The 26202-nt window shown below is 39.1% G+C and overlaps 1 protein-coding gene across 2 annotated transcripts in view; it reads left to right on the top strand.

Moving 5' to 3' along the window:
* Nucleotides 1–26202, top strand: part of LOC122807596 (myosin-IIIb-like) — a 2420886-nt gene that overhangs the window by 1022543 nt on the left and 1372141 nt on the right. For both annotated transcript variants that reach the window (XM_044078517.1, XM_044078510.1), the window contains exon 6: nt 16598–16754. In XM_044078517.1, the coding sequence (XP_043934452.1) occupies nt 16598–16754 (157 nt within the window). The remainder of the gene's footprint in view (nt 1–16597; nt 16755–26202) is intronic.

The raw sequence follows: 26202 nt of genomic DNA, 5'->3' as shown, positions 1-26202 counted from the left end.
TACAGCTACTAATGCAGAAATCAAGTTTAAAAAGCCAGAAAATGCTCAAACTAGGCAACTATGCAGAAAAACTTATCAAATAAACAGAGGAAAAAATACTTAAAATCTCAAAAGTGGCTCCGTTAATTAGGAGTATATATATATATATATATATATATATATATATATATATATATATATATATATATGGGATCAGATGCAAAAATTAATTAGAAGGATATATACAGGATCAGAGGCAAAAATTTAAGTGGGAGGTCTCTGCTCTGATAAGTTGTGTTTGATCAGAGGAACTAGGCAAGGATGCCCCTTTTGACACTTTATTTACTTTGTATTTAGAGCTATTGGTAAAGAAATAAGGATATAATTGGTCTGGTGATCAAAAAAGTTGGCCTTATTTGCAGAGAATATTATTTTGTACCTGAAAAAGCAGAAAGGCATTTCAGTGTTGTGGAACATCGTGAAACCGTTTCAACTGTTTTCAGGATGTAAAATTAATGAAGATAAAACAGATGCTATAGCTGTAAAGTATGTATTCACACATGAATTAGTGCAGCAATACCCATATTTATGGGGAGACAAAGACATAAAGTATTTAGGATTGTGGATTAAAAAGGATATTATTATGACAGCTAAGGAAATGTGGGAAGAGTCTAACAAACGATAATACGAAAACTGAGAAACTGGAAGCTCTTGATCCAATGTTCATTTTCATCTGATTCAACTCATGGGATTTAGATTTGACTTGTATCTGGCCTTTGCACCTTCAAACTTGTGGATCCAGGACTCTGACTCCTCCCCTACCCATAATCTATCTCTTCCATTCTCTGAATACCCCAGATCTTGTTTGCTGCTTGTTCGAATGGTCATTTTTTTATGGCTCAGATCTCCATGAGAAGTCCAGCTTAATTTTTTGATAGTAGACTTGGGTCTTCTTCTTTTTATCCCTACCGTTAGCATTTTCTTGTGTAAAAAAAAATTAAATAATAATAGTAATATATAATATTAACAGGTCCTGCCAAATGAACAATGATTCAGAGTCTACTCCAGCCAAACAAAGCAGGGACCCAAGGCTCATATTGGACCTTAGTCACTTAAAAACCTGTTTGTCAAGCAGACAAAGTTCCAGATTGTCGGGTTTCAGTCCATTGTACCTTTTCTCAGGAAGGATGACTGGCTATCCTCAATAGATCTCCAGGATGCGTATCACATGACGATATACAAGCCATCAAGGAGATTTCTGCATTTAGGTCTGGGAGCCACTCATTATCAATTCAGGACTCTGCCTTTTGGGGACAAACACAGCTCCCTGGGTGTTCACTAAATGCACGGCAGTAATCACGGCCTATCTCAGGCTGCAAGGGTTCCAAGTGTTCACATATTTGGAAGATTGGCTCCTAACCACTCCAACCAAGGATCAACATATTCAAAGGTGGGAACACTTCACTCCAGTTACTTCACAATCTAGAAATCACTGTAAATCTCTCCAAGACTCATTTGACTCACAAACAATCTGTAGACTTTATTGGATGCCATCTGGGTACCTTAAATCAGAAAGTTTTTTTATCCTCCAGGCATATCTTTTTTTTTCTTTCTTTCTTTCTTTCCATCATAAACCCCCATAATATCAAATCCAAATTTATGTTGTGAAAACATTCAAACTAATATTCATTTTAAACATTTCCTATTCTTGCCTAATTCATAAGATATTCCAGTAATGCAAGTTCAGTAGATTCCTCTATATTGCATAGTTGACATATAGCCATTCACTTTTTATTTAATGGGATTCTACTGTGAACCTCAAATAACTCTGAAAACAAATTTCCAATAACTTTTTGTAGACCGATTGGAAATACATATACCCTTCCTATGTATCCCATCTTCCCCAATATATATGCATGTGTCAAATACACTTTTTTTCAGATATCATTGTAATGCTTCACAAATATTTGCTGCTACTGTTATTTTTCTAAGTCTTCTTTCCATTGTATTTTACTACTGATGTCTTCTCAGCTAGAGCGTCTTCTATGTGGAGACATACGTGAATGGACGTACCTTCGTTGAAGGTTGTGCGTCAGGGCCGGCAACTCGGCATGTAAAAATCTACTGCCAATCATTAGTAGACTGGAGTTCCGCTGTGGCGACCCCTAACTGGGAAAAGCCAAAAGACACAACAGCCTAAAAAAAATAGCATCTCTTGACTGCATTATATCAGCTTTTTGCTCATGACACAGTTTCGCACCATTTAATGTCTTTACATCCTATGCTGTTAATATTTATTTGCAGTAACTTTAAGGTTATCCCTCCCCATTTGTTGCAACTTTTTTTCCAGTAGTAGCATTCAGTTCTGCCTTCTTTTCCTCAATTTAATCTTTCCTTAACATTTCATACATATTTTGTTTGCACTTTATACTGCTTCTCTGTATTGTCTTCATTACTTAACATTTTCATTATCCATTTCATTGTGTCCCATCTCATGTAGCTCATTTGCAACTTTATCAAAATCAGCATTCTGTCATGTAATATTATCCCCCACTGCCACAGATTCATCGTCATTTTTAGCCATTTCAAGCAATGATTCACAATCAGATCAAAAATGCCCTTTTCCACATTTTCTCCAAGTCATTCACTGTCTAATTCTGCCGAATGTGTGCATCATTTTTAAGGGAAACCTATGACAAATTATCAGTAGCACCACATAAAAGGGTAACTCCAATATTTTACCATCTTTCTTTTTATTTAACAAGATAACATGATGTATATTGCATTCTGCCATCAACTACACGCATATTAACCAAACCATCTCAACCCCTTGCATAAATGCCTCTCATCAGCATTGAATTTTGTTTACTGTTTTGATACCCCCTCTCCTTGTTCAGTCTGGTGAGTGGGACGTCAGTGTGTCTGACTATGGAGTCACCTATGACAAGTATGTTTGGTGTTGTATTTGGCCTTAAGGGCTGTGACTGCTTTGCACACTGATTTTGTGGTTTATGTGTTGCCTGTGGTGTGTCATGAGGTGGCAGTTGCTTGGGTGTCTGCTTTGGAGGCCGCTGCTGTTTAGGTAAATTTTGCTCAGAGCCTCGAGTATGTCTTTGTGTGTTTGTGTTTGATTCATTGTTGTGATAGCTTTATGTGAGACTGGTTTTGTGGTGTGTGTAGTTGCCTTCTCCTCCTGTCTGGTCTTGCCAGTCCTGAGTTGAGAGAGCTCAGCCTCCAGTTTGGCTAAATAGCTGCATCTCTCGCAAGTATTTGTGTTATGTGGGAGGAGGAGAGGGTTGTCTGTGTACATGAGGCAATTGTAACATTGCCTCAATATTCCCAAATTCACCAACTGGACAGGAGAGGACGCCAGCATCTGGCCCTTCGACATGCTAGAGAAATTAAGAAGTTAGGGGTGTAACTGAATAAGAGAGGACTTAGTAAGGAAGTGGGTACTCCTGGGGGACTTTGTATAATACAGAAGTGCTAAACCTGAAAAGAAGATGCTTTTAAGACAAGTGATAAGCTTTTTTTTTTTTTTTTTTTTTTTTTTTTTTTTTGGAGAAAAAAAAAAAGCTTTTAGGAACAAGTGCTGTGATTTTTAGTTAAGGGATATACTGTTTAGATTACTAGTAGAGCAGTTCTAAGGGAAAAAATGAAGAACAGACTTTATGGAGCCAGAAAAAGTTTAACCTTGTTAAACCAGCGCTGCCCGATGCTGCTCTAGTGGCAACTCCGCACTAAATCGCGCTAAAGCGTGCTTGATAGCAGGGGCTGGAAAGAGCCAGGAATTGACCCAAAACGGCCAATAAAACTACAATTTCAAGTCAGTAACCACTCCCACGGGGGGGCAGGGAAGCAGCTCAATGTTTTTCACTGCCACTGATCAACAGAGAGACTTTCTTTAGCCCAAGCAAAAATGGCCTCACAGAAACTTACAAAACAGTTCAAGAACAGCAAGCCTGTAACTGAACTTTTTTAAATCTCAGAAAAGTGGGAAAAAAGCAAGATTTTTTTTTTGTTTTTGTTTTTTCAGAGATAGCAGAGGTTCACAAGTAATATCAAGTTATAACTGCAGTAAATGACCCCACACAAGAGTGCTAGGCCAAAGACAGAAAATATACAAGTTTTGAGAAAAAAAAACGATTTTAAAATTTAGTGCAAACAGGAAATTCAGTAAACAGCTTTTGGTTGTGCTCTAAATACAGCTACTAATGCAGAAATCAAGTTTAACAAGCCAGAAAATGCTCAAACTAAGCAACTATGCAGAAAAACTTATCAAATAAACAGAGGAAAAATACTTAAAATCTCAAAAGTGGCTCCTTTCTTCTCTCAGCGTTTTCTCCTCTTGGTGGGTGCTTCACCAACAGCCAACAAACCTGAAAAGACACCAAAACCACGAGGCAACTAGGTTTTAAGAGAGGAAGATGAAGGAGTTTTGGAAATGACCCCTGTTGGCCAATAAAACTACAGTTTCAAGTCAGTAACCACTCCTACGGGCAGGAAGCAGCTCAATGTTTTTCACTGCTCCTGATCAACAGAGAGACTTTCTTTAGCCCAAGCAAAAATGGCCTCACAGAAACTTACAAAACAGTTCAAGAACAGCAAGCCTGTCTGAACTTTTTTAAATCTCAGAAAAGTGGGAAAAAAGCAAGATTTTTTTTGTTTGTTTTTTCAGAGATAGCAGAGGTTCACAAGTAATATCAAGTTATAACAGTGCAGTAAATGACCCCACACAAGAGTGCTAGGTCAAAGACAGAAAATATGCAAGTTTTGAGAAAAAAAAACGATTTTAAAATTAAGTGCAAACAGGAAATTCAGTAAAGAGCTTTTGGTTGTGCTCTAAATACAGCTACTAATGCAGAAATCAAGTTTAAAAAGCCAGAAAATGCTCAAACTAGGCAACTATGCAGAAAAACTTATCAAATAAACAGAGGAAAAAATACTTAAAATCTCAAAAGTGGCTCCGTTAATTAGGAGTATATATATATATATATATATATATATATATATATATATATATATATATATGGGATCAGATGCAAAAATTAATTAGGAGGATATATACAGGATCAGAGGCAAAAATTAAAGTGGGAGGAGCAATTTAGAAGCAATGGACGGATTCGGCTCTCCAATCTGTAGTATTTATGGAGGAAGTTTTGATGGGGTGATTTTAATATCTTTCGGCCATGTAAAAACCCACCTAGCCTAAAAAAAATATTCAGTTGTTAAAAAAATAAAACAGATTTTTGTGAATGGTGTATTTTTTGCTTGTCATGACAGAAAATTCTTGTTTAGTCTGTGTAATACCAGCCTGGCTTACATTATGTGTTACCCAGCAGTAGACACAATGTGGGAGATTTCTTTAAAGTTGCAGTATGCTTTATTAAACAGCTCTGTAAAAGAAAATAATTTTCTTCTGGCCAGGTTTCCTGATTTATGAGAATTTAATAAACTTGGTTGAATCTTAGTGTTATTTGTGTATTCATATATTACAAGCTGCAAGACAAGCATCCATCCTGTCCAGCTGGTAGACCTGTGACTTAATTGGTATTTAATTGCTATTGTATTAAACTTTTGGGTCATTTGCTTTTATATATTACTCTGTAAGTTATATGTAATTGTCTTGTTTTTAGTGAGGGCACCTCTGCTTATCTGCCTCAATTTGTACTTGTTGGCTTCAACCTTGTTTTTTTTTTTTTATATTTCTGTTGAATAATGCACATTATACAACAACCCCCCCCATTAAATATTCAAAAACGTGCACGATGATTGGTCAGCGTGCACGTTGTAAATCAGAGTTATAGTAATGGAAAAAGGTCGGGTCGCCCGGACTTTTTCCATTACTATAACTCTTTTTTTACAGCAACGGAGAACGCAAGATCTCCGTTGCTTCACACTTTATCGCTATGTTAAACGAGTTTAACATAGCGAGACAGCTTTAAAAAAACAACTGAGATTCTCTGTTGCTTTTTTTAAAGCTGTCTCGCTATGTTAAACGAGTTTAACATAGTGAAACAGTTTTTGAAAAGCAATGGCGATCTTACTTTCTCCGTTGCTTTTTTCAAAACTGTCTCGCTATGTTAAATGGGTTTAACATAGCCAGACAGCTTTAAAAAAGCAACGGATATTCTCCATTGCTTTTTTTAAAGCTGTCTCTCTATGTTAAACTCATTTAACATAGCGAAACAGTTTTTAAAAACCAACGGAGATCTTGCTTTCTCCGTTGCTTTTGCCCACAGCTCTGATGTACTGCGTAGGCATGCGCAGTACATCAGAACTGCCGCAGAATACCAGACAGCTGCGGAAGGGCAGCAAGGAGGCATTATACAATGCCATTATTTAAGAAAAGTAGTTATTTTTTTCTTAAATAATGTCATTATATTATAGCAATAACCGACACCTGGGTGTGGGTAATGCTGGATTTACCCACGGTTAGCTTTGTTTGGCCACTCGGGCTTCGCCCTCGTGACCAAACCACACCAACCGTGGGTACATCCAGCATTACCCACACCCAGGTGTCGGTTATTGCTATAATATAATGTGGTTATTGAATCTTAGTTTTTGCATTAGCACATCAGTGCGTATGCCTGTTACAGCAGATTAGATATACAGTTTTACATAGTAGTTGACACAACATTTTTTCTTGGTCTAAAAACATGCTCTGTAACATTTTTCATATTTATGCTGTCTACTGCCTTGACTGTTTTTTTGCCTTGTGTATCCGGTCATGCTTGAAAAGGGTCATTTTGTCATAATTAAAAAATGTAAAATAAGTAAGTAAATATACATTTGAGTTGCCCATCATAGTCTAGACTTTTCTGCTGTTTTTTATTATAACTGTGTATTTCTGCCTGTGCACCAGCCTGGCATGTTGAGAGTCTTCCTTTATTCTTGATTTGCCCCTCCTCTTTACAGCTCGATTTTCTAAATGCTATTTTATTTGCTTTCACCACAAGGCCAGTTTCTCTTATTAGTTATGTCAAGGCAAGACTGGGATGGTTTTATGGCCAAGGAACACCACTTTTAATCTTTTTAACCCCCCCTCCCCCGCAATCCTGCTTCCCCCATGTGAAATATGTACTGGGGATTTTCTGCAGGCATGCTCCAGTATATACCAATCTGCGGCATGGCCAGGTTTCATCCATTGTGTGCGCACATATGGGTTCCTGTTAGATCGATGAAAATCCCACATCCCCGACGACTGGATCACCGAGACGAGATCGCCGACACCACACATCCCTGACAATGGTGAGTAGTGCGGAATGGGATGTATTCCCATTTCCGCAATGTGGTGCGATCCCGGAGTTGGTATATTTAAGTAGGGGGGGTGTGGGGGTGCATCCCACCACATGGGGGATGCAGGGATGCTATACAGGTATCTGTTGATTTTTTTAAGTGTATTACGGACACGGGAATAGATTCCATTCTGAAATACATACAGTTACCTTTGTCAGGGATGTGTGGTGTCGACTATCTTGTCTCGGTGATCCGGTCATCGAGGATGTGGATTTTTGTTGATGTAACATGGAGCCGTGCATGTATGTATGTAGCAGACTCTCTCTGCTTTCACTAAAGAGTAGTACTGTAGTGATAGATGCTTCTCTTCCTAGCCGGACTGGGAAAGCCTGTCTGCAGGGATGGTTTTCCTGACAGGAGTCCGCCTTTAAAGAAATGTGTCAAAGAAGTAGAAAGTAAAACATTTATCTCCCTGTCTGTTACTTGGACAGGAGTGATTTTGTTGGGCTTTGCTCTGCCTCTTTACCCTTCTTTTTATTGTGTTACTGGTAAGAGAAAAAGGAATTCTCCTTTTCTAAAGTTTCCCAGTATATTTAATAGGAAAATTATTTTGAGGGGACAGCATCTACTTTCTCTCCTTGGGCAACTGAATCATGAGGAGAGTATTTTTTTATGATAGTCCCTTGGAAGAATTTTCTTTTTCTGAAACCATGACCAGAATGAACCAGTTGATTCAGTGGTAACACAATGATATTCTACTGTCCTTGAAGAAATGCTGTAATTCATTACAGCTAGAATTTTCTGTACTCACTCTTGTTCCTCCTGTTCTTCCAGCATAGGAGGATGTGTTCATTACAGCCTGTAACTTGCCTAATAGCCAGCCAGACAGCAACTCTTGAGAAAGAAATTGATTATATGAATGAAGTTCCTCTGTCATACAATGTTTTATTTTCAAAACCCTGTTGTGACCCTACAGTAATTTCTTTGGTAAATCCTGCTGCTGCTGCTAAACATGCTGTAAATGCTAATCCATATCCCTCTGATAAGGATGGGAATGTTTTTGATAGATTTAGGAAAACGTATACAGTTCTGCTTTTTCTGAACATTCTTAATTGTCAGACTCATGTGTAAGAGTTTGCTTGCTTCATTTGAGCATATGAGGAATATTATAGCCTCTTTTCCCTACTCTTGAGAAAAAATGTTATATGAATAATGTTTTTGCTTCGTCTCAGGTGACTAAACACACTGAAGTCTGCTTATGATTCAGCTGATACCTTGTGCAGATCAGCTGCTACTGAAACTGTTATGAGAAGGTTCGCTTGGTTCTGTACCAAAAATCTGTCAGTTAAAGCTGACATTTAGACAGAGGGGTGGTGTTTGAACCATCTGCTGCTGAGGTCCTGAAAAAGTATGTTGAGAAAAGGGAAACGGATTCAGGGAGTTAAGATTTTTGTCTGCTCTCTCCAAATTTATTAAATGCTTCATACTCATAGTTTCATAGTTTAGTACTAAGCTATCTGCCCTGGGGCATTTGTAAGCCTAGCCATAGTGATGTGGCTTTTGCCACCCTATGAAATGGTACAAAAATGTACAGTATAAATTTAGAATACTGTGCCTCTGTCTAGTAGTGACACAATGAAGGTCCCCTTATATAATAGAATTAGTTTACTGTGCCCCTGTCTAGCAGTGACACAGATGTGACCCCTGGGGTAAACATACGATCTCCCATCCACTCATCAAGATTTCTCTTGAAGAGAGTCAGTGAGGGGCTCTGCCTAATATGAACTGGGATCTTGTTCCAAAGCATGGGAAGCCTCTGGGTTATGAATCTATCCCTCCAGCATGTCCTATTCATACTTGTGCCGAGGTTTAAGTCTTTAGCTCTCGTGGTCCTGATGGATTTGGATTTTTTGAGGTGGAGCATGTCCATCAGATCCTGATTGGACATGGCCGTCAGGCAGAGATCACCTCTGAGCAGGCGGAATGCTACTGAATAGAGCTGAAGTTTCTTTAGTCTGGCAGAATAAGACATATGGTGGAGACCCTTGATCCTCTTGCTGAGGTACTTTTGTGGTCTCTCCAGCTGTTGCAAATGCCGGGTGAGGTACATACGAAATGGGGCATTGTACTCAATCATGGGTCTGATGAGGGAGGTGTATAGGGGTACAATGACATCCTTGGATCTGGATGTGAAGCCTTTCATGATGAGGTGTGCAAGGTAGAATGTTTTTCTAACCACTTTGGCAACGTGGGTGTCAAATGAGAGGTTGCTGTCGACTTGGGTCCCTAGGTCTCTGATTACTTTTTCCGTACTCAGTGGGTTGCTGTCTATGTGATAATTTGTGGGTACTTTGTTTTTCCTAAAGGGGATGACTATACATTTTTTGGCATTTAGTTTAAGGTCGTGACTCCGGCACCAGTTGTCCGTTTCTGTGAGGCCTTTTTGTAGGATGTATGTGTCCGCTGGTGTATTGACTATGGCGCCTAGTTTGCAGTCATCTGTGAACTTTGTCAGCCACAACCCTCCCATGTTTGCTTTAACATCTGAGAAATAAATGCCGAACAAGAGGGGTCCCAGGACAAATCCCTGTGGGACACCACTTGTGACTGGCTTTGAGTTTGACATTGCTCCAGCGATTGTGACTTTATGGGTTCTGTCCTTTAGCCAGTTTGCAACCCATCTAGTGACATAAGGGTTTATGTTTAAGCTGTTGAGCTTATCTATGATGCCTGAGTGGGGTATTGTGTCGAAGGCCTTAGCCAAGTCCAGGTAGGCTGTATGGACTGCTTTGCCCTCATCAATGGCTGTAGTGACTGTTTCGAAAAAGTCAACCAGGTTCAAAAGGCAGGATCTGCCCTTTACAAAGCCGAACTGGGTGGGGTCAAGTGTCTGTAGGTCCCTATGAGTTCCATAAGGATTCTTTCCATACCTTTGCAGACCAGGCTGGTTAAGCTTATGGGGCGGTAGTTCCCAGGGTCTGTAGAGGTACCCCGTTTGTGGAGTGGGACCACTGTTGCTGTACGCCAGTGTTCAGGTACATATCCTGTAGTAAGGCTAAGGGTAAATAGCATTTTTATGTGCGGGTTTAGCTCCTCTTGGAGTTCACGTAGCACGCAACCCGGGATACCGTCAGGTCCCATTGATGCTGTGTTTTTAGCTTTGTTGAGGGCGGTTCTCACTTGGACATCTGAGATGACAGGGAGATTACATTCAGCTGGGATAAGTATTTCTTCTTTTGGGGGTGAGGGAGGGGAGAAATTTGCACTGAACCTGTCAGCCAGAATGTTGGCAATATCTGTGGGTTCAGTGTATTTTTTGTTGTTGTGAACTAACTCTGAGCATATCCGCCCAGGTTTCTAATATAGCTGAAGAAGGCTTTGTGGTTATCTGTAGTGTCCTTAGCGATTTTTCTCTCAAAGTTGGCCTTGGATGTTTTTATGAGAGAACGTAGTTTTCTGCTAATGTTGATCAGAGATGTCTTCCCTTTATGGGATTTTGCTCTGATGTGCAGTAGCTTCTTTCTTTTGTTATGCAGTTTGTTAATGGCTGAGGTCCACCAGACAGGACGCTTGCCTTTGGTGGAGAGGGACTTGGATTTATTTGGGATTGCATGATCCATGCATCCTTGGAGATGTCCATAGAAAGGATTTGTGAAGGATTCGGCATTGCGGGGTGTGGTATCCACTGGCCCAGTGGGCTTAAAGGATACCATCTCAGTCTTAAGAAGAGTGAAGTCTGCTTTTGAGAAGTTTTTCACTGTGGTCTTTTGTGCTGGGGGTGGAGGTGGGATATGTATATCCAGGGTGATTAGTTTGTGGTCAGATCTCACTAGTGAGGGGTATACCTCCGATGTGGAGCATTTTGTCCCTATGTTTGTGATGATCAGGTCTAGTATATTATCTCCCCTAGTGGGAGAGGTGACTAGTTGTTCCAGTGCATTTGAATTTATGAATTCCAGGAACCTTTGGGATAGGGTGTTAGGGCTAGAATAATGTACCCAATCTATGTTTGGGTAGTTGAAGTCTCCCAGTATGATGGTATTTTGTGATACATTCATATCCTCCAATGTCTTCAGGAAGGCTGAGTGGGGTTCCTGAGATTGGGTGGGTGGTCTGTAACATGTTACCAGTTGTATAGCAGTTTTGCCTATCGTTAGTTGCACATGTATGGTCTCTGCTTCATGTGTTGCTACTAACCTGGAGGTGTGGGTGTCCTTGATGAATATGGACACTCCCCCTCCCTTTGTGGTTCGGCCCAGGTTTTGGGGCCGAAAAGCATGATACGAGGTATAGCCTGGTAGCGGTGGGGTGCTCTCAGGAGCCTTGAACCAGGTTTCAGTTACTGCACAGACATCGATGTTCTCCATGCTGAGGAGTGCATCGAGTGCCTGCATCTTGAGATTTTGATTTCTGGCGTTGAGCAGCATTACCCTTAGTTTTTTTCCATTTTTGTTTTCTAAGGAGGTGGGTTTGTCTTTTGAGCCTTGCCTAAAAAAGGCACTATGGGGGTGGCAAGAGCCTTAGCCAATATCCGGAAGCCCAGTGGTGACAGGTGTAAGCCATCCCTTGCGAAGCAGTGTGGCTTGTCCAACATGTCATCCCAGGCAGACAGACATTGGATCCCCTTAGAATGACACCAGTACTTGAGCCAATTATTAAAGCTGATCATCTTGTCTTTGTATTGTGGCATCATTCTTGGTGAGGGCAAGATGCTGCTCAGGGTCAGGGTCATACCAGCCTGGGCTACATAATCGGAGAGCTCCTCTATGTCTCTTTTCATGTAGTCCAGGTAGGTATGTCTCAGGTCATTCACGCCAGCATGGACAATGACGGAGTCATATTTGTACTTGCTTTGGAGTGACCTGAGTGCGTGTGTTATGTGGCGGATCCTAGCAGCGATAGGTAGCTCACAGTCACCCTCTCCTTGTTCAGCCTGGTAAGCGGGACATCACTGTGTCTGACTATAGAGTCACCTATTACTAGTGTATCAGGCATGGTGTTTGGCCTTAAGGGCTGTGATTGGTTGACACACTGATTTATTGAAGTATGTGTTGCATGTGTTTTATTTTGAGGTGGTGGATTTTTGGATGTCTGCTTTGGGAGCCTCTGTTGTTTTGGTAAGTTTTTTATTAGAGCCTCCGAGTATGTCTTTGTGTTTTTATGTGTTTGGTTTGCAGTTGTGGTAGGTCTATGTGGGAGTGGGTTTGTTGTGTGTATGGTTACCATCTCCTCCTGTCTGGTCATGCCAGCCCTGAGTTGAGAGAGTTCAGCCTCCAGTTTGGCTATATAGTTGCATCTCTCCCATGTATTTGTGTTTGATGGGAGGAGGAGAGGGTTGTCTGTGTACATGAGACAATTGTAGCATTGTCTCAAGATACCCAGATTAACCAGCTGAACTGGAGAGGACGCCAGTAATCTACCACTCGACATGCTAGAACAGTATATAACTTTATAAAAAGAACATAAGCAAACAAAGTAAGCTCCCCTTCACCCTGGCAAACCTTTACTTCTCTCATTGGCAGCTAATTATCTCAGACAAATAGGTTCTGAAAGTAATACATCAGGGATACAGATGGCAGTGGGAGTCTCTTCATTGTTTTTAGGGGATTCCTTCTCCATCAGTTCAAACTTCCTTTTCTACCCCCATCGTCATTCAGCAGTGACTGACTCAAGGGATAATAGTAGCTTGACCCTCTTTCTCTGAAAGGGAAATGTTTTTATTTCAAAATATTTCTGGTACCAAAGAGAGAAGCCTGTTGGATACCGGTCTTAGAGCTTTCTTTTCTAAACTAGTTTGCGAAAGTCCCAAAGTATAAAATGCCATCCATTCATGACCTGTTAACTATGATTCCCCTTTTAAGTGTTTTTTTCTAATATCCCTAAATTTATATGATGCATATCATCACATTTCTATAGCCTCAGATGACAAAAGTTTCTAAAGGCTTCCTGTGTCTGGATTAAACTTTCTGTTCTCTCCATTACTGTATGTGAATACCCTTAGAGCATTGTGGATATTTTGAAGTACCTAGCCCCAGTCATAGCATATTGCAGACTGCAACGTATCTCTTTTTTTCCTTATTTAGATTACTTTCTTTTCATTTTTTTCCAAAGTGTAAGGAATCTTTCACTTGGGTGAAAGAGTTCCATCACAGAATGGGGTTTCAAGAGAACAGCCAAATATCTGGTTTGACTTTTTCCCTGAGGTTTGTTTACTTTGGATGTCTCTTAGATACATACATTCTAAAATCTTTTCTTACACAAGAAAAGGTAGATATATGCAGAGATCTTTTCCTGAGCATTTCCACTCAGTCCACAGCTTCAGTAAGGAAATTTTTCTGAATACAAGGATTCATGTTATCCATGATTCTAAAGACTCCTCTAGCCAGACTCTGTATGATAAAAGATTCAGTGGTTGCTAAAATCCCTACGGTCCCAACAACACTCCCTGACATTCTAGAGTCTTGTATTGGGATTTGTAAAAATGGAATTCCTGTGGTGAAGAGACCCGTTTCAACATAGTACTGGTCTCCCATTTTCCCTTCCAGCTCCATCACATTCTGTAACTACAGCCACCTCATACTTTGTGAGAAGTGGTGTGCATGGGAGTAAAGGTGCAGTGTCTTTTGGGATAAATAGGACAGACCAAAACACATTAACATACAATATATGTTGGTAGTAATAAATCCACTTAACTTTCTCAGTTATCTTTTGTCCCCTGGATGATTGCACATTTTTACAGACACCACCACAATGATATGGTACATAAAGAAACAGGGAGAACCAGATGTTTATCCTCTGTGCAGAGCTGTGGCAGCATGAGATGCAATTTTTCACTCCTATCTCACTTTACAGGCATCTTACATTCCTTCAGAGCAAAATTTTCTGGAAGGCAAGCAAAGCAGGACCAGGACAGACTGTCATGAATGGTAACTGTATCAGGGGGTCTTCAGGAATTGAGCCAACTGTGGAGAGCACCTCAGACAGAAATGTTTGCCTCCATTCCCAAAATTCTGCTCCAGGATTCCTTACAAACAACCCTAGAAAACATACATTTTCATTTTCTTGGGCAGGAATGTTCCATGTGCTTTTCCACAGACATCCAGAGTCATTCTGAACCTTCTGAAAGAGACTGCAGAGGTCATTTTGGTGACTTTTCTGGCCCAAGCAACAATTCTTCTTTCCTTCCTTTTGGAAATGGCCAAGTGCAATTACCACAAACTTTCTCACAGATCTCCTGGGCCTACTCGCACAAGACGGGGATTGCTTGATACACCCCAAACTGAAACAACTTCACTTTACTGCTATGATAGAGTTTTAGTAACTTTTAATCACCAGTTTTTTGCGGATGTGCAGCAAGTATTAATGGAAGCAAAGAAACCTGCTATTAGGAACTCCTATATTAGAAAATGAAAGCAATTTAGTTGGTTCCACAGCAGGAACCAGTAGCCTTTTAAGGTTAGTAGGTCTCTGGTTCTAAAATATTTGCAAGTGATTATCTTCTGACCATTCTTATTCTTCTGTCAAGGATCATTTGTCATACATTTTAGCACATTTGCCCATGTATCCTCCTCTTTTGATGCATTCCCATTTTAAACTGTTTTGTAAGTGGTCTTGCATATCAGACCACCTAGATAACTGGTGTTTCCTCCTTGGGATCTGAACTTCATTTTGGAACAGTTATCTTTGGCTCCATCTGAACCAGTCCATCAGGCTGGCTTGAGGTTCATAACATGAAAAAAATTTTTATTGATTGCGCTTAGTTCTGCAAGATGAGTGTCTTGACTTGCAAGCTCTCATGCTGTGCCAATCTTATTTCATTTTTCATAAAGGTAGGATTCCTTTGAGAACTAATTCATTTGTGCCTAAATTGGTGTCTAAATTTGCCAAAATATCCATGTCCCAGTCTTCTTTCCAGAATCTAAAAAACAGAGAAATGAATTTTCATACTCTAGATGTCCATAGACAACTTGGACATTATCTTGACAGAACTAGAACTTTCAGTAACTCCGATCAGTTATCCATTTTTCATGAAATAAAAAATGACAACCTGTGTCAAATGTGACCGTCTCCAAATGATTGCATCATTCTGTTTCCTTTTGTTATACCCACCGCAGTAAGGCATTTCCAGGCAAGTTCACAGCAAACTTTCATCAGTGTTTTTTTTATTTTTATTTTTTTTTTGGGGGGGGGGGGTATTCTACAAATATTCTAGAAGTTTGGTCCTCTATACATACCTTTACAAAGCACAACAAACTAGATTCCTTTTCCTGGTCTAGAATAGGATTTGCAAGGGCCATTCTCCAGGAGCTCCTAGACCCTCATCCTTCCAAGTCATAAGTTATATGGTACTCTACTCGTATAACTAAGGCTACTGCAGCAGTGATCAAATGATAAATGTAGTGCAGTTGTGTAATTAAATTTGCCTTAACAGTAAATGCTGAAGTGTGCATGGCTGCAGTTATCCGTTCCCTCCCTCCATCCCCCAAGGTAAGGACTGTGTTTTTAGTCCACCTAGCATTGGACTTTTTCATGTCTATCCTCCGTCTCTTCGTTGGCATGAAAGCTGTGAAGGAAGGGCTTATCGATGAAAACATTGATTTTATTCAGCTCTGCTTGAGCTGATAACCATTTTGGTGCATAGGAGGTACCCTTAAGCTCTGGAAGGTGGCCAGCTCTTATATCATGGGCAGGATATAACCCATATAGCTAAGGCTATTGCAGTAGTGATCATTCGAACATCTACTGTTAAGGTATGTTTACTTACACACTTTCCACATCTTGTATGTAAAGCGTTGATGCTCTACCTTCTTTTAGCAGGTTTTGGCAGAGTGGTTCAAATCTACTTTTATTTTTTTTGTCTGTTTGCTATTAAATGTAGAAGAATTTATAATAAACTGAAATTACAAATGAAACTTTCGCCCCTTTAAATAAGGTATATTTACTTAAAAGGTACATCTTAACTTCTTTAATAAAGTTAAGCTTCACACTGTTTAAACAATGCAGACAAAATCATTCTGATTTACATTCCGTCATAAAAAGGTTAGCCTAAGAAATGTTTTGAACTTGTCCCATAACTTAAAATCAGATATGCTTCTGAAGCTGAGATTAGGTAGATTTAATTTTCATTCCATATTTTAAGCATATTAGGCCAAGCCTTTTAAAATCCCAAGTTAATAGTGCACTCTCTTATAACAATGACCTGAAGACTCGCCAGTTTTTATAGTATGAATGCTTAAGTTGTAATTAATCTTTGTAGCATGAAGTACTTTTATCAAAGCAAAGCCATGTCACAACAGATTGAACACTAGGCAGAAGTTTGCATCTGAATGAATAGCAACAAAGAATGTGTTAATCCTTCTCATTTTCCTTTCATTTTCAGTAAAAGGTGCCAAAATCAATGAATATCTACTGGAGAAATCGCGTGTTGTACATCAAGATGATGGAGAGAGGAATTTCCATATTTTCTATTGTATGTTTGCTGGGATCTCAGCATCTGATAAAGAAATGTATGGACTACTGGAACCAGCACTGTACAGGTACAAATAAACCTGTTGTAGCACCCCAAATACAGGATTAATCAAGAATTAATGTGTTCAAAATTTACAGCAGTAGGCTGAAAATGAGAGGTAAATCTAAGTGCATACAAAGCTTATAAAAGCTTACAAAATCCTTAACAATTCAGCCTGTTCCTCATATAAATGTAGTCAACACAAAACTTTGATAAATACATGAACACATGGTTCTGTATTGTGACTGTGCTTCAGGAACTGAATTAAAATGAGGTGGCAGCTTTGTAGTTTGACCATTTGCCATGGGGATTCTGTGATTAAGGGTTTTTTTGCATTTACAGTTCCAGTTCGTGATCTCCATTTCCTTTTCATGTGGTTTGTATGTTATCATTGTATTCCCTTGGGCATTCTTCACCTTCCAGAAACATGCTGTTTGATTAACTAATGTTTCTTGCATTTACTCATGCCCTTGTGGACAGTGTCTTGAGTGACAAAGATTTCCACCATATCAGTCATTACTTTGCCAGTTAAATGAATAAATTAAAAAATATGTTAGTTCAGTTAAAATTAAATGATAATTTGACAAGTAGGGGGATTAGAGTGATCCAGATACAGCGTGAGCTGGTCTGATAATTAGTTTGAAAGTAAGAAAATGTGGAGTGGGATCTTACATGCAGATGTTCACTGGGTATATCTCTTTTATTAGCCCTTGGCTCTAGCATAGAATGTATTAGACACTGGTATTTATTGGAAACCTGTTTTTGCAACTTCAGTTAAGAGGTTACATTGTTAGCATCAGCTCAAGATAACAAAAAATACTGAAATGACATTAATGGACAGCTGTAGCTAGGGTTCAGTCTCAGTGCCTCTGTTGAGGCCAGTTTTACTGATCTGGTACTGGTTGGTAGTATTGCACCCAAGCAGGCATGTACATAAAGGCAGTGATATACCATTCCCAGGGCAAATAACCAATCAAAAAGTACTCAGAAATTATTAACCGTTGAATGAAAAACATAATCCTTAAATTTATTGCCTTCCTCAGGTAGCATTCAAATTCAGAAATCAACTGTACCATGTTTATTTTGGGTGTCATACAATTTTTGGAAATGACATTTAGATGCATATTGCTAAACTCAAGTGCAGTGAACTGCTCATTGGTATAACATTTATCAAGTCTGCCACATCACTAGTTTATAATAATTAATGAGAACGAGCTTGTATGGTTTTTATAATTATTGCTGAGGTCTGTATGTGAATTTTACCTTTCTCTACCATCCAGTGATGAATTGCCTTCTTACTTTTCCTGTCTTGTGGACCCTTAGACCATAGTGAAGGTAAGACTTGACCATTCATTTTTCATTTTTGGTGACTTTTTTGTGTCCTGTTCCCCACCCTGTAGACACCGATGGGCATGCTTCTGAATCGGAACTTGCAGTGCCAAGCCCAGTGTATGCAGTCTTCCCCACACCTTGATTCCCAGCTGCAATACATTAGTCTTGTTTGACAGGCTTCAAAGTGCATATTACTTTCCTTCAAGTGACATCTGGCCTCGACCAAGGGACAACATCACAGTGGGCTGAGACATCATCTTCCCTCACCAGTCTGGGCGATGCAGCCTCAGTTACTCTTTATTCCTCAAATGGCTCTTCCAACACAGATTAAATACCCATACCCAGTTTGTATGGGCTGTAATCAGGGATTCATCCCTATTCTCAATGATGCCAGCAATGTGGGGAAATTTTGATGTAGTGCATTATAGCAGTGCTCATAGATACACACAATTATAGATTGACATTTTGATGTATATTCAGCAATTCGTATCCTGCTGACACTTAGATTGAATAATTATATGCTCTTATACCACTGTGAGGATAATGAATGCTTATTTGTGATTTGCACTTTACTAGATGGCTACATTACAACTGCAGAAATAAATTGAGAATATTTCTTTTTCACCTTGTCTTTAGACCAACTTAGTAAACTCAGAAACAAAATCAGGAAAGACTATCAGTAAACATAGTTGCTGCTGCAGTACTTGTGGCTACGTGAATTGTATTTTCAGAGAACTAGTAATAAAAAGCTCAACTGTGCATCCAAGTAATGAAGCAGAATTGATGTGACATGCCTGTCTGTGCCTGTGTCTGCGTCCTAGTAAAACTCTCTTGAAGCTGTGACTAACCAAGTGGCAATGCAATATTTGTGTGAAGACAGAAAAAGGAGAAATGCTGTGCTTGACCCTTGCCAGAAAACACTTAAAACACAGAAGTGATGTGATACTTTTCTGTTGGATCAGCATAAGTTTCACAAGCCAGCTGCTTGAGCTTTCAGACTAACATGAGCACTTTCTGATAAAGGGCTGTTGGTACTTTAAAACTGAAGTAGCTTTACTGTAAAAAAGTTATGACATCACCTCTGTACTCCTCATTAACATGAAGTAATATATTGAGTAAAAAAAGACAGGAAAGTGGCATCAGAGAAATACAGAAACCATGAACAGAGAAATACAGTATGACATTAAAGAGGGGATGTTGGTGAAGTAGATTATTGCATGAAGGTCAAATGCTAAGTCTTGTTTACAGAAGAAGGCATAATACTACCTACGGAAGCCTAAGTTTTGGAGCCCTAATTGGTTCAGACTTTTAGCAGCAACCTGTGTCTCTGCTTCTAATGTAAACCACCTCCCTTCATAATGAAGGAAAAGTAAAACTGCAACACGTTTTTTTTAAGTCCTTTCCTGAACTTTGCTCTGTAGTTGTCAATTCCTGGCTGTGTATGTATCTGTGATATGCACAATGATGTGCTTTGAGTCTGTGGGGTTCAAGAGTATTATGTCAGTGATGCTGTCATTAAATCACTAACACTGCCTTCTATATAACATAATGCTAACAAAAGTAGCTGAGTATTGTTATTGGGCCAATGACATATCGTTTAAACTTGCTGTTGTGTTCCTCCAGATTAGCATTGGGCTAATTTTTCAGATAGTTTCCTTTGTTGCCCACAATTTTAGACACAGACTGTACTCATTATTCTAACAATATATTGTCAGATTGGACCTGAAGGAAGAGCCTGTACCACCACCCATTGTGTTTCAGCTTTAAAGATCAACCAGTAAAAAAGTTATCACATTGTATCTGTGTTCCTATATGTTAATCTAAAGTAATATATTGAGTAAAAAGAAAGGTACAGGAAAATGGCATCAAAGAAATACATCATGACATTTAAAGAGGGAATATTGGGGAAGTAGAGTGTTTCATGAGGGTCAAATGCCAAGTCATGTTTACAGAAAATGGTGTAATACTTACCCACTCATTATGAAAACAATGCTGATTACATTTGTGCAGCATTTCAAACAGTGACCATGTCTCCTTCACTGGCTCAGCTCCTTCGAAAATGCAGAGCATATTCTTGAACTGTGGTGGCATTTAAAATGGTCATCTATGCTGCTTTCAATTAACTTGTCCTTCAGTGCAGGTATGTCCAATGCTGCCTGTGGCTAGCAAACACAGGAACTCTAGTATAAGGGCTCTTATGATCACAGCAGACAGATGAAAGTTAGAAAATAGGTGAAGGAGAGAGAGCCTTTCTGAAGACAAACCACCACTGCTGCTTATTACTGGATCTCTAACTTGTTAAATTGTTTTCTTTCCATAAGTTAAAGCTATGCAGGAATGTCTCACCACTCTACTAATTCACTCAACTATAACTCATCACTTCAGCATTCACTGTCTCCTTATACTGTCCTAGTCAGGTACTAAGCATTCATTTTCTTTTCTTCTTTTTTTTTTTTTTATTAAATCACTTTGCACATATCCAGACATCGTTTTGGAGTCCATACTCTTTTTCATGAAGTAGATCTTCATGTGCCTACCTACTTTTCTCTTTGATCAAGCCAAGTTTGACAGTAGGGGTGACCCTAGACCACTCAAACTCGAAGAACTTGAATTAGCCTGGCAAGTGAGGTTGAATGCCTACAATTTTCCTGGGATGAATGACTCATGCTCAATTAGTAGCATTCTCAAACTAAAGAGCTTGCAGAGATGAGTCACATTTTGTTAAAAACATATATTATTTCTGTCAATGGTTGGGTTATACAAAATAACTTTTAATGTTTTTATCTTTGTGTATTGTGGTCACTGTCGTAGACATATTTACATACTTTAATGTGTTTATATACTTTAATGTTGTTTTATTACTGGTTATCAGCAGTTGTCACTTTAATTTTAAAGTGTGTTTGCTTAAGTAGAACAAAGTGATAACATTGGTGAATGCTGATCACCTGTCTTACTTATAAGGAAGGTTTTTTATTGTTGCAACTGTTTCTGAAGAAGTTTGCTATCAGGCTGATGAAAAGCGCTTTAAACAGTGGAATAGTGTTATTTGACTCTTCTCGGACTGTGTTGCTGGTTTTTCGAACCTGTTTTTGGATTTATTTAGTTTCTTGCCTTGTTTGTGTTCCCAGTTTGTCATGGCAACTGGTTTGCGATCCAGCAACAGTCCATTTGATCCATGTGATACTCCGGAGGTCTTTAGACCCAATATCATTGCTGCTGGAGACTTATTGGATTCCCAACAGGGCCCAGTTGGAGTAGTTGGGTGCTGATCAATGTGAACTTATTCAATCCCTTCCTGCAGTTATCATAGCATCACAGCAACAGCCTGTTTTAAATATCAGCCGTTCAGACGTCAGGACGGCTGCACAAGTTGAGGTGTCAAGCGGAATCGTTTCACCTGCCTCAAATAATTTACCTGATAATTTGACAGTTTCTAACTCGAAGCAACCAAATAAAACCCAGGAAGTGAGTGAGACTGTTGTACCGAGTAATACAGAGGTTACCAATGCTCACTTACCGGTCGCTTTGTCTACCCCATTTCTGCCTACTGTTAACTTGCATCCGAACGTTCATTCAGTGGTTCCAAGTAGTCAGAATTTACCGGGCTTGCTGATTCGAGGTCACCCTGCCAATATTTCATCTACTTCACCCTCGGGCCAACATGGGGCAGCTGTACTGAATGAATATGAAGGCAACACTGGTAGTCCACCTTTAGCAGCGTGACTGGCTAATGGATTTTGTTTATCAAGTGAATACAACATTGACAACTTTCGTAAACAACTTGAGCAAGGTAATAACTTAGTTTCTGACAATATTATCGAAAAATTAAAATCATTTGATGTATGTCTTGTTAAATTGAGGAAGTTACAACTGGAGATTTCATACTTTCATGAATGCCTTACTCGGAAAGTAGTCCCGAAAGGTTTAAGGCATTCTTCCTACCCTACGAGGTTGGAGGCTGATTCTGTTTTCCACACTGAATTGGTCAGGTTATTTGACCGCCAGGGGCTCGAGCTGCTTGAAATTATGGTGAAACACTACAGTTTATGGGTAGAGGAGCTATCCCTGTTTGTGACTGAATTAGATAAAAGTATACAATCAGATTTGGAGTTTGTGAGATACAAGTATGAGTATGGTCGGGTCTTCACCAGTATCGACCAGTACATGCTTAAATAAGCTTAAAAAACTGAAAAGGGACTGTAAAGTGTACCATTTAGGTACTGCATACCCAGATCCTTCACCGGCTCAAGTCTGGAGAAAAGGTAATGCTCTTCGAGGCCAATCTCATAATTCTGGCGTTAATTCTAATGCCACTAATAATGATAAGGATAATGTGAATGATGTTGTTAACTGTAGTGATAATAGGATCAGTCCTAATCTACATGCTAATCACAGCTCCACTAGTAGAACAACCCAGTTGAATCCAGGGGGTCCCTTGGAGTGAGAGACTTCGGAGTGGCCATCTGGGCCAAAACAACTCTCACCAGCAGGAGAATTTTCGGCAGGGCCCCTATTCAGGGGCCAGGTCCAAACAGAGGAACTATCAACAGACCCAATCCAAGGGCAAGCAGAAATTCAACAAAAACAAGACCTAATTGCCCATGACCAGTCTGATTTACCATCTTTTCTACCTCTTGCAAATGATGTTGCTCCTGGCTGCCATCAGGAAACTGTATCGCATGACAATCAGGCTTCTCATTATGACTGCCATACAATTACTGTCAACCAAATTGGTCAACAACATCCAGAGATTATCTTTAAATCAGGGGACTTTTAAGCTCTGTAATTTCACTGCTATAGAGTTTAGCACGGACATTGTTGACTTTCTGTCTAAAGGTTTGACCTTTGTTCCTTCTCAAGCATTGAACATAGTAGACACTATTGTGGACATTAAAACATACACTAGGAAGTTGAATTTTAACTTAATTATGGGTGACGTATTGAATACTGGTAACCCTGACAATTTCTACATTCCTAGTATGTATAATACCCCGTTGCACCCTGTATTGGACTTGTTTGAGAACCTTTGTGAATTGGATATTAGGCATGCCATAAAGGTCGGGTTTAAACATAGAGCTGTTAACAATACTAATAGGGATGAACACGAATATTTACACTTCATTAAGTCACAAGAACTGCGTTTTTGTAAACCTGACAAAGGTGGAGGGCTGGTTGTATTTAATAATTTAGACTATCAGCAGCTTATGAATTCATTGCTGAATACCGATGCATACACTACTAGTTCACGTTCAGAGGTAAATAAGGCTTATAGTTCAATCAAGAACTATATAGAAGACTTATTTATTGAAGGTAGAATCGACTAGATCTATAATTACTTGACAACTTTGTACCCTAGATATCCATGTATATTTGGCATCCCCAAGATCCATAAGTGTATTGAGAATCCCCCTTTGAGACCACTAGTGGATAGCAGAGGTTCACCAACATACTCGTGTGCTAGTGGTAGATGCCATTTTACAAAAGTTCTTATGCCATGAGACTCAAATATGTAAAGATTCATGGTCATTCTTGAAAATGATCGAGGCCTTAGATTTCATCGTGAACTTTTAATTTTCTCACTATTGACGTGAGAGACCTCTACACTTGTATCCCCCACAAGGTAGCTACAGAATGGGTAGCACTTATGTTAAAGAAACACAATGCTACAGCCGCAGAAATTAGTTTGGTCGTGGAACTTATTGATCTTGTACTCTCTAACAATTATTTTATGTTCCAAGACCAGTTTTTTCTGCAAAAAGTAGGGGTAGCAATGGGGTCACTGTGCGGAGCTAGCGTCGCAAATCTGGACATGGCTTACTGGGAATCGGAATACGTGTTTAACAACAATACATGTTGTGACTCCTTTGTTTTCTATACGAGATATCTGGACAACATCTTCATCCTCATCAATGGAGAGATGAGTGAGATAGTGAGTATGTGCTGGAATATTTCAACAGCACTATGCATTTCCTACAATTCACTTCTACATTTAACACTTATACTATAGCGTACCTATATATTTGCCTAGTGAAAAATTACACTATTAATAGTTATGTAGCAAGGATATTTAGAAAAAACACGTATTCCAATACGTTCCTCCATTTCACCAGTAGCCATCCCTTTCATCAAAAAAGGTCAGTCATTAAGGGCCAGTTAGTGAGGGCCTCTAGAATGACCAGATTGGAAGAAGACTTTTCTGATGAATGTGCTGTTTTAAAAAGCATGTTTTTGCACCGTGGATACCTAGAGCCCCCTCTTGGATGCCCTTATCCAAGAGATTACAACTAAGAGAGTGGATAGGGTATACATTCCTTTACTTAGTGCTAAACCCCTACTGACACCATCTAGTACACACAGCGTAATGGAAAAATATTCAGACACCACTTGTAGAACATTGGTTAGTGAGGACAAGAATGTCACATTGTCCTTCATCACCACATTCAGTTCACACAGTTACTCATGTTTGGACATATTACAGAAAAATTGGGACCTGTTTAAAATGTACCCTAACATTTATGTTAAAGGAGGTGAGACCCCTAGAGTGACATTTAGAAGAGGGAAGAACCTTAAAACCCTCTTAGAACAGCAATACACCCCAGTAGTATGGAATACTGGGATGAATAAATGTCAAAATTGCAACTATTGTGAACTTGTAGAAGTCACTAATTCATTTAAGGTTAACGGTACAACTTATAAATTGAAAGGCAGATTCAACTGTAATTCGTCTTTTGTAGTTTACTTGACTAGGTGTACATTCTGTCCTGCTTTCTATAGAGGAAAGACGGAGCGGAGGCTCCGTGACAGAATTTATGAACACCAATATGCTATGAATAAATGTAAACTGGAGAATGCGCTAGCTAAGCACACTATTTCTAATAAAGAACATGCTTTTAAATTTATTATCATTGATCAAGCCAAGTATGACAGTAGGGGTGGCCATAGACCACTCAAACTTGAAGAACTTGAATTAGCCTGGCAAGTGAGGCTGAATGCCTACAATTTTCCTGGGTTGAATGACTCATGCTCAATTAGTAGCATTCTCAAACTAAAGAGCTTGCAGAGATGAGTCACATTTTGTTAAAAAAAAAACATACATTATTTCTGTCAATGGTTGGGTTATACAAAATAACTTTTAATGTTTTTGTGTATTGTGGTCACTGTCGTAGACATTTTTAAATACTTTAATGTTGTTTTATTACTGGTTATCAGCAGTTGTCACTAATTTTAAAGTGTGTTTGCTTAAGTAGAACAAAGTGATGCAATTGGTGAATGCTGATCACCTGTCTTACTTATAAGGAAGTTTTTTATTGTTACTGTTTCTGAAGAAGTTTGCTATTAGGCTGATGAAAAGTGCTTTAAACAGTGGAATAAATAGTGTTATTTGACTCTTCTCGAACTGTGTTGCTGGTTTTCCGAACCGGTTTTTGGATCTGTATACTTTGCTCTTTCCCTAAACCATAGTAGGTATTGTTTTTCTGTGCAACTATTTTTCTTTCAGTCATCAAGCAGTTTCTAATTAAATGTTAACCTCTTAAAAATAGGTTTATCATCTGTAACTCCAATCTAAAGGGGTATTTGCATGTTTCTAGTTATTTTATTTGCTCTGTATATCATTGTTACTGTTATACAAACAAACAATTTCCAACACAACTAAACACAGCAGCGAAGAAAACGGTGGTACCACAAGTACATACGAGGCACACTTCTTCGATTAATATCCACAAAGTTTATTAACCAACAAAACTTTTGTTAAAACAATAAACATAAAACACACACCAGGCGTTTTTCGTTCGAACCAATGCCCGAACTTCTTCAGATAAACACTGACACTTCCAAAACCCCTTGTTTAAATAGTTAAAAATGAGATAATTATTTCGTTTAATGAATTAAATAAGTTAGGGGTTGGGAGGGTGGCCTAATGGTTAAGGCGTTTGCCTTTACAAACACAAGGTGCAGGGTTTGAGTCTCAAAAGGGATAATTGGCTGGCTAGGCTTCCAATGGCTCGCAAGGGCAGTTAGCTTAGTACTAACCTATGAACCTATGAACCTATAATTGATTGACATGACAGGACATGAAGAACAAGCAGACAAATTAGTCGAGTACCTTAACTCTACTACTAGTTTTCTAAAGTTCACAAAGAACT

Source organism: Protopterus annectens, chromosome 1.part1 (genome assembly GCF_019279795.1).
Source record: "Protopterus annectens isolate FY-2018-M chromosome 1.part1, PAN1.0, whole genome shotgun sequence".
Lineage (NCBI taxonomy): Eukaryota > Metazoa > Chordata > Ceratodontiformes > Protopteridae > Protopterus > Protopterus annectens.
Note: the sequence above shows the minus strand (reverse complement) of the source record. Positions and strands in the feature narration are given on the sequence as shown.